The 15,501-nt window shown below is 40.5% G+C and overlaps 1 protein-coding gene across 1 annotated transcript; it reads left to right on the top strand.

The window, feature by feature from the left end:
- The first annotated feature begins 846 nt into the window (after positions 1–846).
- On the top strand, positions 847–4,982 carry LOC119866775 (peroxiredoxin-1-like). Its single transcript, XM_038579860.1, has 3 exons — positions 847–953; positions 1,089–1,180; positions 4,289–4,982. The coding sequence occupies exons 1-3, from the start codon at positions 847–849 to the stop codon at positions 4,693–4,695; spliced, it is 606 nt and encodes a 201-aa protein (XP_038435788.1). The 3' UTR covers positions 4,696–4,982.
- Positions 4,983–15,501: the final 10,519 nt, after the last annotated feature.

Raw genomic sequence — 15,501 nt, 5'->3', positions numbered from 1 at the left:
TTTCAGAGCACTAGTTCTGTCCATCTTTAAACACGGCCATTCAAACCCAGTCTGTGGGCCTGAGTGAAAACCGATACCATTGGTTTCATTCTCAGCTCCTTCTCTTTCAAATGCAACACACGAATACACACACACAAGACCATATCAGTCAGTGCAAATAAATACTGGGAGGCATTTTTTGCATTATTTTTGGATTTCAGCTCAATGAGCCAAAAATATATGCAGCATGGAAAAATGACACAAGAAGAGACAAAGAAGTGCCCTCCCAACTAGTTAATAATAGTAAACACTACAAGTGTTTACTTTGTGCTTCGCATAAAGTATTTTATCCATATGAACCCATTTAATTCTCACAACTACATGAGGTAGTGGTTTTCATAATCCTTACTTAAGACATACAGAAATTGAAGGATAGAATAGTAAAGTGACTTGCCCAAGGCAGCACATTTTTGTAAATGACAGAAGAGGGATGTGAATTCAGGGAGTCTGACTGTAGAGTCTGTTCTTCACCACACTATAATACTGCCTCTCAAGTTATTTATAAAGTCATTAAAGTGAAAGACCATGCTTGCTTCCTCTCTAGCATTTCCTAGCACAATGTGATTACACCACTGTTTTACAAATAGAAGTGTCTAAATGAGAACTTCTCATAATTTCTATAACACCCCACCTTGCAAATTTTCAAGGATTAGTGATGTCGAGTGTGGTATCATTACCAAGGACAAGATTATTGTTAGTTAGTTGGTGGTGCTGCTTCTCCCTTTCCAGAAAAGCACAAGCTAATCTGAGAACCAACAGGTCTTTGCCCAGCTCTCCACCAGGATAATCCAGTTCTGATTCAAGGGCATGGAAATTTGGGTTGAAAAATATGGTTATGGGCTCTCTGCTCCTCCCCGTTCGACAGACAGCCGCATCTTCTGGTGCAGCGCCAGCCGCATCCCCGAGACACGACGGTGAAGGTCGGAGTGAACGGATTTGGCCGTATTGGGCGCCTGGTCACCAGGGCTGTTTTTAACTCTGGCAAAGTGGATATTGTCGCCATCAATGACCCCTTCATTGATCTCAACTACATGGTGTACATGTTCCAGTATGATTCTACCCACGGCAAATTCCACGGCACAGTCAAGGCTGAGAACGGGAAACTTGCCATCAACAGGAAGTCCATCTCCATCTTCCAGGAGTGAGATCCTGCCAACATCAAATGGGGTGATGCTGGTGCTGAGTATGTTGTGGAGTCCACTGGGGTCTTCACCACCATGGAGAAGGCTGGGGCTCACTTGAAGGGCGGGGCCAAGAGGGTCATCATCTCTGCTCCTTCTGCTGATGCCCCCATGTTTGTGATGGGCGTGAACCACGAAAAGTATGACAACTCCAAGATTGTCAGCAATTAAATAAGTAAATAAATAAATAAATAAATAAATAAATAAATAAAAAGATTGTCAGCAATGCCTCCTGCACCACCAACTGCTTGGCTCCTCTAGCCAAAGTCATCCATGACCACTTCGGCATCGTGGAGGGCCTCATGACCACCGTCCATGCCATCACTGCCACCCAGAAGACCGTGGACGGCCCCTCTGGGAAGCTGTGGCGTGACGGCCGAGGGGCTGCCCAGAACATCATCCCTGCTTCCACTGGCGCCGCCAAGGCTGTGGGCAAGGTCATCCTTGAGCTGAATGGGAAGCTCACTGGCACGGCCTTCCATGTCCCCACCCCCAATGTGTCAGTTGTGGATCTGACCTGCCGCCTGGAGAAAGCTGCCAAATATGACAACATCAAGAAGGTAGTGAAGCAGGCATCGGAGGGCCCCCTCAAGGGCATCCTGGGCTACACTGAGGACCAGGTTGTCTCCTGTGACTTCAACAGTGACACCCACTCTTCCACCTTCGACGCCGGGGCTGGCATTGCCCTCAATGACCACTTTGTCAAGCTCATTTCCTGGTATGACAATGAATTCGGCTACAGCAACCGGGTGGTGGACCTCATGGTCCACATGGCCTCCAAGGAGTAAGAGCCTCCTGGACCACCAGCCCCAGCAAGAACAAGAGGAAGAGAGAGGCCCTCAGCTGCTGGGGAGTCCCTGCCCCAACTTAATCCCCCAACACACTGAGAATCTCCTGACCTCCAATTTACATCCTAGACCCCGAGGAAGGGGAGGGGCTTGGGGAGCCCTACCTTGTCATGTACCATCAATAAAGTATGCTGTACCCAGCCAAGTCAAAAAAAAAAAAAAAAAGAAAAAAGAAAAATATGGTTATGGTTCCACGGGCTTAGGGACATGGTAACTCTTCTTGATTTGCTGACTGGAATATGAGATGAGAAAAAGATAAGATGAATCTAAGATTACATGCTCCAAGGAGATGCTACCGTGTTTATGGCTAAGGGTGACGGAAAACTGAGGAAGATAGGAAAGCATGTAAACAATAACAAGTCCATCTGCTTTTGCTATACTGAGATTGCCAACAAAGACATCTGTTAGCCTAGTAGTTCTGTCTCCTGTCAGTCAAGAATTTATTGACTGCTTCTCAGGAAGATGCTCAGTGGCAAACATTCTACAAAGACAAACACATTACATAAATGCCATAATATGTGTTGGAGAAATTTCTAGCCACTGCTAACCTCAACTGAGTAAATCTGAACAGTTCATTAACATCCAGAGAAACATTCAGATCTGACACTCCAATCATTTTAAATATTTCAAAAGTGAGAAAATGCAATAGAAGTAACCCAAAATAAAGTATGTTTCTTACTATTTTGATAAATCAGTAATGCTGTATTTTTCTCAAACATGATTCTAGCCAGAATTTTAATAAACCAATTTGGACAAGTGGGAGCAACACATTATTTCATTTGTTTGAGGATAACCATTGATTTCTCATATATAAGCTCCCTACTTCATTTAACTAATTGTAGGCAATCTGTAAAAACATTTTAAATTAAACTACCTTTCTTTCATATGCTACTTTCCTCCAGACATAGAATGTAATATCTATTAGTTAGGAAATAACAATTTGGCATATATGTATTATATTAGAATGCTATCAAATCTGTTATCTAATCTATTATACAATTATAATGTTATCTATGTTAAAATTGGTCATGCTGTAAAAAGTTAGCATTGCCATTTATATACTAATATAGAATTACTTTACAATAAGGTATTGATTTTCAAACTGCTCTTCTGATGCTCAGGGTTCCAGGGTGTATAAGGAGCCTTGTTGGGTGAAAAAAAGGAAAAGAACTGAATGGACATGGGAATTGGGCTCAGGGCTCATGAGCACATTCAAATCAACTGTTAAATCTATCATAAATTATAGTTTTACATATGATTTTGGGGGGGAATTTCTGGTCAAAAATGTATATAAACTACCTCTAATGGAATTCTATTATGCAAAAGAAAAATATTACAAATCCATACCTAAACTTCAACCTATAAAAATGATTATTATGTGTTAGTGGTTTCCAAAATAATATGCTTCAACTATGCTGAGCTAATAGTTTATGCAATTTAATATTAAATAAAATCTCAAATGTAATCAAAGTTCACAAAATATTTGTCACAATTTAAGAGAAAACACTCAATCTGAAAAAAAAAAGGTGAAGTATCTAGATGTCTTTTCCCAAAACAAATATATTACCTTTCACAATAATTACCAAAATGAGGTAATGTTTTATTTTCTTTTTCATACCCATCAATACTTTCTTAGTTATTTTTACTTAAATTGACTGTTTTTCTCCAAAGTATTCTACTATTCCCCTAGTTTATCTTTCTATTCTTCCACATGAATAGAAATGAAGCATTTGTATGATACAATAAAATTAAATTTAGCTCATCTGCCTGAGTTCAAAGATAATTTAATTTCACATTTATTCGTTTATGGTATTTCTAAATTTATTTGACGTGCTTTGTTATTGTACAGGATTTTTTTTCACCTTTATAATTAAAACATGCTTCAGTTATTTCATCAGGATTCTACAAAATCTATATAAAGTTATGTAGGAAAGGAATACTCACAATCTCCTAATACAATTCCTTCATAAATGTCAGTGTGTGACCAAGTAGAAAGCAGCTATACATAAAAACCATTTTTTGCAAAATTAAACTATAAATTCTTTATTATTATTCATCACTTTCTTAAAATTAGAGAGATCAATACATTCAAAACACTATAAGGAAATTCTGAAATTATTTTATCTGACACACCTTTTCATCATTTAACACGAAGACACTAAGACCCAGAAAAAAGAAAAAGAATTCCTATATAATAGCAAAATTGTGACCAAATTCTAGTCTTGGTCCAACTCAACTGTCAAGTGATTGGTGCTTCTGTGGATTCTCATTTCTGTCACCTGGCTTGGATCAACACACCCAAGAAACAAGGAGGACTGGGACCCATGAACATTCCCTTGGTATCAGACCCCAAGCGTACCATTGCTCAGGACTATGGAGTCTTAAAGGTTGATGAAGGCATCTCGTTCAGGGGCCTCTTTATTATTGATGATAAAGGTATCCTTCGGCAGATCACTGTAAATGACCTTCCTGTTGGTCGCTCTGTGGATGAGACTCTGCGACTAGTTCAGGCCTTCCAGTTTACTGACAAGCATGGGGAAGTGTGCCCAGCTGGCTGGAAGCCTGGCAGTGATACCATCAAGCCTGATGTCCAGAAGAGCAAAGAATACTTCTCTAAGCAGAAGTGAGCGCCTCGCCATTTTAGGGCCGGGCTATAGTGGGGCATCCATGAAAACAGAATCTTCTTTTGTACTATTGTCATGCTTATAACAAGACTTTAGATTCTGCAGATGTGGTATGTGGTATGGGACAAGACAGCCCTTTCCTGCAGGGGTTGGGGAGGCCAGCCTTTCTTCCTCTGGAGAGAATGGTCTGAGGTGTGCTATGGGGCAGGCCAACTGATATGTACAGTAGTAGCAAGGCATCACTTTTGATCTTTTGTTGTTTCTATTAAACTTGAACTGAGAAAAAAAAAGAGTCTAAAGCTCTTTCAACTACATCATCATGGAACATAATATGGTAAGTGATACCATATATATATAATAAGTATATTAAGAAATTGTAGCTGCATGTCAAGATAACCTCCTGTGAACTCCTGCCCTCCTCTAGAAATTGTAACAACAACTAAAACACACACGACACAACCTTTTAGGATATATTTATATTTACCACAAGATTATAGGAATAAATATTCATTAACATTAAAATTAAAAATGGCAAGCATCAAGTAAATGACATATAGGCACTAAGGTTGCTTATGCTTTTTAAAATTCTCAATCTTTGGGGATCCCTGGGTGGCTCAGCAGCTTAGCACCTGCCTCCAGCCCAGGGCGGGATCCTGGAGTCCTGGAGTCCTGGAGTCCTGGAGTCCTGGATCGAGTCCTGGATCGAGTCCTGCATCGGGCTCCCTGCATGGAGCCTGCTTCTCCCTCTGCCTATGTCTCTGCCTCTGTCTCTCTCTGTGTCTCTCATGAATAAATAAATAAATATATTTTTAAAAAATAATAAAATTCCCAATCTTTGTGCTCAATATCACTAATCATCAGGGAAGTATAAGTCAAAACCACAATGAGGTATCACTTTACACCTGTAAGAACAACTAGAAGAAAAAAAGGACAAGAAATAACAAGTGTTGGCAAGGATGTGGGAAAAAAGGACCCCTCGTGCAGTGTGGGTGGGAAAATAAATTGGTGCAGCCACCGTGAAAACAGTATGGAGGCTCTTCAAGAAATTAAAATAGAAATACCATATAGTCCAGTAATTCTACTACTGGATATTTACTCAAAGAAAACAAAAACACTAACCTTAAAAGATAAATGCACTCCATGTTTACTGCAACATTTACAATAGCCAAGAAATGGAAACGATCCAAATGTCCATCCACAGATTAATGCATAAAGATGTGGTATATATACACACAGTGGAATATTACCCAGCCATAAAATGAATGAAATCTTGCCATTTGCAACAACATGAATAGATCCAGAGGGTATTATGCCAAGTGAAATAAGTCAGACAAAGGAAGACAAATACCACGTGATTCCACTTGTAAATGGAATCTAAAAACAAAACAAAACAAATGAACGAATAAAAGGAGAAAGAGACCCATAAATACAAAGAACAAATTGATGGTTGCCATAGGGGAGAGTTATGGAGGGATGAGAAAAATGGGTAAAGTGGAATAGGAGATACAAACTTCCAGTTATGGAATGAATAAGTCATGGGGATGAAAAGTACAGCATAGGGAATATAATCAACCATACTATAATAGCGTTGTGTGGTGACAGATGGTAGCTACACTTGTGGTGTACATTTGTGGTGTACACTTGTGGCTCTGCTCACTTGGGGTGAGCAGAGCCTAGTGTGTAGAGTTGTCCAATCACTATGCTGCACACCTGAAACTAATGTAACACTGTGTGTCAATCCATACTTCAAATTTTTCTTTAAACAGGGAAAAAAATAAAACAAAATCCTCCATCTTTGGAATGTCTCTCAGTTCAACCAAAATGACTGGAAAGCAAACAGCTTCTTTGCTTCCCTTCCACACTGGCCCAAGGAGGCAATATCTTTGTCCTAGGGCACTCTTGGCTCTCTCATCTTTCCTAGGGTTTCAGTTGTAAGAATCATCTCTAATTTTCAGAGAATGTGCACCTATCTGCATTGTGGATGCATTCTCTTTTGAGTACTGACTCCTTCCTCCAACCCAAAACCTTACAAGGAAAAACTTCTTTGCATCATACCCTATTTTGGTCACTCTCTAATAGCCATATATCTTTCCAACATGGATAAATATGTTTATGATTCTGTGTGTTTCTGTTGCCATGACTGGATATATTTTTTAAACAAACTGGGGTACAATTACAAAGTCTAATTTAGTAAATACGCAAGATAGTATATACTAAATTGACCTAGGACTGGGGGCCAGGGGAACATAAGGGATATGAGAATAAGGAAAAATATAATTTTTAAAAGCTAACAAAGGGACGGGTGGCTTAGTGGTTAAGCATCTGCCTCTGGCTAAAACCATGATCCCAGAGTCCTGGGATCAAGTCTCGCATCGGGCTACCCACTGGGAGCTTCTCCCTCTGTCTGTGTCTCTGCCTCTCTCTCTCTGGATCTCTCATGAATAAATAAATAAAATCCTTAAAATAAAAACTAACAAAACTGCTATTTAATCTAAATAATTAAAAAAATAAAATAAAATAATCTGAGGAATTTGTTCAGAACTGGAAGAGACATCATAGACTAGTGTTTAAGATGAAGAGCTTTTGAGCACTTTAAGAAATAGGCAATCATCATTTGGAGGGACTCTAAAGACTGTCTGACTATAGATCAAGAGAGAAATATTTGTTCATGGACAGTCGAAATTGAGATTAAGCACTGGAGATACAGGCTAGCTATTAAAATGTCATTGGCAGAGAATATACTGATCTCAAAATTAAACCCAAATCAATTAGGCTAGCATAGCGGGATTACAAAATAAATTATACTACAATATGTGGAAAAGGAAACAAATCTAATCTTGTCTATGAATAACACGCTACTGAGTTACTGGAAAATTTAAACTTTCCAATTCATATACTCTCAGTCACTTAGGGTTTAACTAGTCTCTTTCTAGTGCACAACATTCCATTTCAGGAAAGTATATTCCAGGGGCTCTCCCTGTACTCTCTCCAAATTGCCAGAACAATTCTTCCCACCCTACTTGCTCTTCTACAATGTGATCTTACCATTTCTCATCAAGAAATGGCATCTAAGTCCCTCCCTCTCAAATCTGGATGAACTTCTGATTGCTCCAAACAGAGTATGGTGAAAGTGACACGTAATTTCCAAAGCTAGGTCATAAAAAGTGATAAAGCTTCCATCTTGACGACTGGGACACTTGCTGTGAGAACCCAAAGCTGCTGTGTAAGAAGTTCAACTACTCCAAGACTTCTGCATTTTGAAAACCAGACTACATGTCAAGCCCAGGTGGAGGTGTACTGGCTGGCAGCCCCAGACAAAGCCGTAACCAACAGCCAACATTGGCCACCAGATATGTGAACAAAGACACCTCCTAATGACTGCAGCCCTAGCACTCAAGTTACTTTCAATCAGTGAGTATTCTTAGACAAGGTTTTACACATATGTTGAAAAGAAAAAGTATCCTCACTAAGCCTTGTTCTAATTTCTGATTATAAAATCCATGAGCATAATGACACGGTTGTTTAACACCAATAAGTGTTTGAGTAGTTTACTGTATAGCAGTGGTGACTGGTATATTCTCTCTCTCCTGGCTCCACCCTTATATAGTGTCTGGGAATATCATGAGCTCATGGTTTTACAGCAGAAAGTGATACTAGACATCTGTGGTGTCTTCTAGATCCTTTCTAGTTTCTGTTGTTAAGTGACTGGTGTGATCTAATTCCTGAACTGGTACCGACGATTGTATGATGAGCCTACTGAAGCATCATGGCAGCATCTACCATAAGAGTCTGTGATATTAGATCTGTGACTCTGTCCTTTACACTCTGTCTTTGTTTTAGCTTTGGGCCTCTGATGATCCACTGACACTATCATTTCCTCCCATCCTCTCACTAGGAGATAAGGAAATGTTTTAATCCCTTCATACTCTGTACATACCCCTGGAGCCAAGAATGCTGCCTCATGTCATCTCTTAGCTAACTCCCTTCATCATACTTGTGTTTTCATCTTTGCCATATTGCATAAGGTCAAAACTAAGATTCTCTCTGAGTTTTGCAGTCTCTTAGCCTGGTTCCACTAGACTCTAGGATGTGGATGCTTCTACAATATATATTAGGTTCTGTTTCCTAGAGGAGGAAAATGATGGCATGGAAATCTGACCTCTCTGCTACATCTCTTTCTCTCATTTCCCAAATGCACATGCTCAGAAAAGAAGGACATCCCTTCTGCTTTCTCCTTAGCAAAGTCTTCTTCATTATAGCTTCCTCCTTCCAGCAGACATTAAGCCTCAATTCTCAGCCTTAATAGTAAAAGAGATATCTTTCCTACTCTAAAGAACAAATAGTATAATCTGAGCTACCAGGCATGGCTTTTCATCTAAAAGTCATAAAGTTACCGGGGAAAAAAATTCATATTGATTTAATACCATGGAAATATTCCTGTTACACTATGATTATCACAATTTTTTCCGATCTTCAAAATGGAAAAGCAAACTAAAAGGCACCTGCTTTATCACTGACTTGTTTATCATATACTTCTGCACTTAGTAGAAATATAGTATGGCTGTAGTGTATTGAGGCCATGTTTTTTAAAGTACAGTGGCAGGTTTTTTTAATTCTAAAGACCAGATCTTTGGATATGATCACAGTCTGATAGTGAAAACATCTCTCATGGTATAACAAATATATACTTAAAGAATTAAAAATAAAACCATTTAATAATATAGATTCAAATAATTATCTTCCTCTGAGTGTCTTTATGTCATTCAGGTCAAACCCCAAAACTTCCATGGACAGATTTATTAAGGCAGTGAATATTTGCTTATTTCTTTGAACTTGTTATTCATCATTCATTGTCTATTTTAAAAGTAGGCTAAATAATGCATATTTTTGAATCAGGTGCCCTTTCTACACAGCACTGAAAGGAACAGAAATAAGCCCTGTCCCCATTACCAAATCATATGCAAGGCCATAGACAATAATGCCAATCTAGAATTGAGTAAGAGTCAGTGTGCAAAGTGAAATCTCTGTAAGGAACTCTGTTTGGGAATTAAGTGCATACAACTGACTAAACCCTAGTCTATGTGTGGTCAATACATTGACCAATCTTCTGTTATTTTAAAGTCAAGAGCCAATAACTACACTAAATAGTGGCAATATGTTTATTGCAATATAACCACTAAAACTTGTCTTCTAATGAGAATTTTTTTATCATATAAACATTGGGAAAATGTGCTTCTAAAAAAAAAGAGCAAATATAGAAAAGAGCAAATATGGATAATGCCCCATTATCTATCTCATTTAATTTATACCATCATGCCATGTTTATGAAACCCTAGAGGGGAGGGGGGAGGAGCAAGATGGCGGAAGAGTAGGGTCCCCAAATCACCTGTCTCCACCAAATTACTAGAAAACCTTCAAATCATCCTGAAAATCTATCAATTCGGCCTGAGATTTAAAGAGAGACCAGCTGGAATGCTACAGTGAGAAGAGTTCGCGCTTCTATCAAGGTAGGAAGACGGGGAAAAAGAAATAAAGGAACAAAGGCCTCCAAGGGGGAGGGACCCCGCGAGGAGCCGGGCTGAGGCCGGGGCGAGTGTCCCCAGGACAGGAGAGCCCCGTCCCGGAGGAGCAGGAGCTGCACCGACCTTCCCGGGCGGAAAGGGGCTCGCAGGGAGGTGGAGCAGGACCCAGAAGGGCAAGGATGCCCTCGGGTTCCCGGGGACAGTAACAGCAACTGCGCCCCGGGAGAGTGCGCCGAGCTCCCTAAGGGCTGCAGCGCGCACGGCGGGACCCGGAGCAGCTCGGAGGGGCTCGGGCGGAGGGAGAGGCTCCGTGCGGAGGGGGCTGCGCGGATCCAGGAGCAGCTCGGAGGGGCTCGGGCGGCAGCTCCGCGGAGGGGGCTGCGCGGCCCGGGAGCGCGAATCCAACAGCGCAGGCTCCGGAGCTCAGGGCGCCGGGACACAGCCCAGGATCCGGCCTCCCCCGGGACAGGCAGAGGCCGGGAGGGCCCAGGACAGCGAGGACGCTCCTGCCCCAGCTGAGCAGATCAGCGGCCCCGCCCGGAGCCTCCAGGCCCTGCAGACGGAGTTCCTGCCGGAGCTGAATCCAGGTTTCCAGAGCTGCCCCGCCACTGGGGCTGTTCCTCCTGCGGCCTCACGGGGTAAACAACCCCCACTGAGCCCTGCACCAGGCAGGGGCACAGCAGCTCCCCCAACTGCTAACACCTGAAAATCAGCACAACAGGCCCCTCCCCCAGAAGACCAGCTAGACTGACAACTTCCAGGAGAAGCCAAGGGACTTAAAGTACACAGAATCAGAAGATACTCCCCCGTGATTCCTTTTTTTTTTTTTTTTTTTTTTTTTTTGCTTTTTGATTTGTTTCCTTCCCCCACCCCCTTTTTTTCTCCTTTCTTTTTCTTCCTCTTTTTTTTTTTGTTTTTTTTTTCTTCCCTTTTTTTTCTCTTTCTCTTTTCTTTCCTTCTTTCTCTCCTCTCTTTTTCTTTTTCCCAATACAACTTGCTTTTGGCCACTCTGCACTGAGCAAAATGACTAGAAGGAAAACCTCACCTCAAAAGAAAGAATCAGAAACAGTCCTCTCTCCCACAGAGTTACAAAATCTGGATTACAATTCAATGTCAGAAAGCCAATTCAGAAGCACTATTATACAGCTACTGGTGGCTCTAGAAAAAAGCATAAAGGACTCAAGAGACTTCATGACTGCAGAATTTAGAGATAATCAGGCAGAAATTAAAAATCAATTGAATGAGATGCAATCCAAACTAGAAGTCCTAACGACGAGGGTTAACGAGGTGGAAGAACGAGGGAGTGACATAGAAGACAAGTTGATAGCAAAGAGGGAAACTGAGGAAAAAAGAGACAAACAATTAAAAGACCATGAAGATAGATTAAGGGAAATAAACGACAGCCTGAGAAAGAAAAACCTACGTTTAATTGGGGTTCCCGAGGGCGCCGAAAGGGACAGAGGGCCAGAATATGTATTTGAACAAATTCTAGCTGAAAACTTTCCTAATCTGGGAAGGGAAACAGGCATTCAGATCCAGGAAATAGAGAGATCCCCCCTAAAATCAATAAAAACCGTTCAACACCTCGACATTTAATAGTGAAGCTTGCAAATTCCAAAGATGAGGAGAAGATCCTTAAAGCAGCAAGAGACAAGAAATCCCTGACTTTTATGGGGAGGAGTATTAGGGTAACAGCAGACCTCTCCACAGAGACCTGGCAGGCCAGAAAGGGCTGGCAGGATATATTCAGGGTCCTAAATGAGAAGAACATGCAACCAAGAATACTTTATCCAGCAAGGCTCTCATTCAAAATGGAAGGAGAGATAAAGAGCTTCCAAGACAGGCAGCAACTAAAAGAATATGTGACCTCCAAACCAGCTCTGCAAGAAATTTTAAGGGGGACTCTTAAAATTCCCCTTTAAGAAGAAGTTCAGTGGAACAGTCCACAAAAACAAGGACTGAATAGATATCATGATGACACTAAACTCATATCTCTCAATAGTAACTCTGAATGTGAACGGGCTTAATGACCCCATCAAAAGGCGCAGGGTTTCAGACTGGATAAAAAAGCAGGACCCATCTATTTGCTGTCTACAAGAGACTCATTTTAGACAGAAGGACACCTACAGCCTGAAAATAAAAGGTTGGAGAACCATTTACCATTCGAATGGTCCTCAAAAGAAAGCTGGGGTAGCCATCCTTATATCAGATAAACTAAAATTTACCCCAAAGACTGTAGTGAGAGATGAAGAGGGACATTATATCATACTTAAAGGATCTATTCAACAAGAGGACTTAACAATCCTCAATATATATGCCCCGAATGTGGGAGCTGCCAAATATATCAATCAATTATTAACCAAAGTGAAGAAATACTTAGATAATAATACACTTATACTTGGTGACTTCAATCTAGCTCTTTCTATACTCGATAGGTCTTCTAAGCACAACATCTCCAAAGAAATGAGAGCTTTAAATGATATACTGGACCAGATGGATTTCACAGATATCTACAGAACTTTACATCCAAACTCAACTGAATACACATTCTTCTCAAGCGCACATGGAACTTTCTCCAGAATAGACCACATATTGGGTCACAAATCGGGTCTGAACCGATACCAAAAGATTGGGATTGTCCCCTGCATATTCTCAGACCATAATGCCTTGAAATTAGAACTAAATCACAACAAGAAGTTTGGAAGGACCTCAAACACGTGGAGGTTAAGGACCATCCTGCTAAAAGATGAAAGGGTCAACCAGGAAATTAAGGAAGAATTAAAAAGATTCATGGAAACTAATGAGAATGAAGATACAACCGTTCAAAATCTTTGGGATGCAGCAAAAGCAGTCCTAAGGGGGAAATACATCGCAATACAAGCATCCATTCAAAAACTGGAAAGAACTCAAATACAAAAGCTAACCTTACACATAAAGGAGCTAGAGAAAAAACAGCAAATAGATCCTACACCCAAGAGAAGAAGGGAGTTAATAAAGATTCGAGCAGAACTCAATGAAATCGAGACCAGAAGAACTGTGGAACAGATCAACAGAACCAGGAGTTGGTTCTTTGAAAGAATTGATAAGACAGATAAACCATTAGCCAGCCTTATTAAAAAGAAGAGAGAGAAGACTCAAATTAATAAAATCATGAATGAGAAAGGAGAGATCACTACCAACACCAAGGAAATACAAACGATTTTAAAAACATATTATGAACAGCTATACGCCAATAAATTAGGCAATCTAGAAGAAATGGACGCATTCCTGGAAAGCCACAAACTACCAAAACTGGAACAGGAAGAAATAGAAAACCTGAACAGGCCAATAACCAGGGAGGAAATTGAAGCAGTCATCAAAAACCTCCCAAGACACAAGAGTCCAGGGCCAGATGGCTTCCCAGGGGAATTTTATCAAACCTTTAAAGAAGAAACCATACCTATTCTCCTAAAGCTGTTTGGAAAGATAGAAAGAGATGGAGTACTTCCAAATTCGTTCTATGAGGCCAGCATCACCTTAATTCCAAAACCAGACAAAGACCCCACCAAAAAGGAGAATTACAGACCAATATCCCTGATGAACATGGATGCAAAAATTCTCAACAAGATACTGGCCAATAGGATCCAACGGTACATTAAGAAAATTATTCACCATGACCAAGTAGGATTTATCCCCGGGACACAAGGCTGGTTCAACACCCGTAAAACAATCAATGTGATTCATCATAAGAGAAAAACCAAGAACCATATGATCCTCTCATTGGATGCAGAGAAAGCATTTGACAAAATACAGCATCCATTCCTGATCAAAACTCTTCAGAGTGTAGGGATAGAGGGAACATTCCTCGACATCTTAAAAGCCATCTATGAAAAGCCCACAGCAAATATCATTCTCAATGGGGAAGCACTGGGAGCCTTTCCCCTAAGATCAGGAACAAGACAGGGATGTCCACTCTCACCACTGCTGTTCAACATAGTACTGGAAGTCCTAGCCTCAGCACTCAGACAACAAAAAGACATTAAAGGCATTCAAATTGGCAAAGAAGAAGTCAAACTCTCCCTCTTCGCCGATGACATGATACTCTACATAGAAAACCCAAAAGTCTCCACCCCAAGATTGCTAGAACTCATACAGCAATTCGGTAGCGTGGCAGGATACAAAATCAATGCCCAGAAGTCAGTGGCATTTCTATACACTAGCAATGAGACTGAAGAAAGAGAAATTAAGGAGTCAATCCCATTTACAATTGCACCCAAAAGCATAAGATACCTAGGAATAAACCTAACCAAAGAGGTAAAGGATCTATACCCTCAAAACTATAGAACACTTCTGAAAGAAATTGAGGAAGACACAAAGAGATGGAAAAATATTCCATGCTCATGGATTGGCAGAATTAATATTGTGAAAATGTCAATGTTACCCAGGGCAATACACACGTTTAATGCAATCCCTATCAAAATACCATGGACTTTCTTCAGAGAGTTAGAACAAATTATTTTAAGATTTGTGTGGAATCAGAAAAGACCCCGAATAGCCAGGGGAATTTTAAAAAAGAAAACCATATCTGGGGGCATCACAATGCCAGATTTCAGGTTGTACTACAAAGCTGTGGTCATCAAGACAGTGTGGTCTGGCACAAAAACAGACACATAGATCAGTGGAACAGAATAGAGAATCGAGAAATGGACCCTGAACTTTATGGGCAACTAATATTCGATAAAGGAGGAAAGACTATCCATTGGAAGAAAGACAGTCTCTTCAATAAATAGTGCTGGGAAAATTGGACATCCACATGCAGAAGAATGAAACTAGACCACTCTCTTTCACCATACACAAAGATAAACTCAAAATGGATGAAAGATCTAAATGTGAGACAAGATTCCATCAAAATCCTAGAGAAGAACACAGGCAACACCCTTTTCGAACTCGGCCATAGTAACTTCTTGCAAGATACATCCACGAAGGCAAAAGAAACAAAAGCAAAAATGAACTATTGGGACTTCATCAAGATAAGAAGCTTTTGCACAGCAAAGGATACAGTCAACAAAACTCAAAGACAACCTACAGAATGGGAGAAGATATTTGCAAATAACATATCAGATAAAGGGCTAGTTTCCAAGATCTATAAAGAACTTATTAAACTCAACACCAAAGAAACAAACAATCCAATCATGAAATGGGCAAAAGACATGAAGAGAAATCTCACAGAGGAAGACACAGACATGGCCAACATGCACATGAGAAAATGCTCTGCATCACTTGCCATCAGGGAAATACAAATCAAAAC

Source organism: Canis lupus, chromosome 29 (assembly GCF_011100685.1).
Source record: "Canis lupus familiaris isolate Mischka breed German Shepherd chromosome 29, alternate assembly UU_Cfam_GSD_1.0, whole genome shotgun sequence".
In the NCBI taxonomy this organism is placed as follows: domain Eukaryota; kingdom Metazoa; phylum Chordata; class Mammalia; order Carnivora; family Canidae; genus Canis; species Canis lupus.
This window is presented reverse-complemented; position numbering and strand designations above follow the sequence as displayed.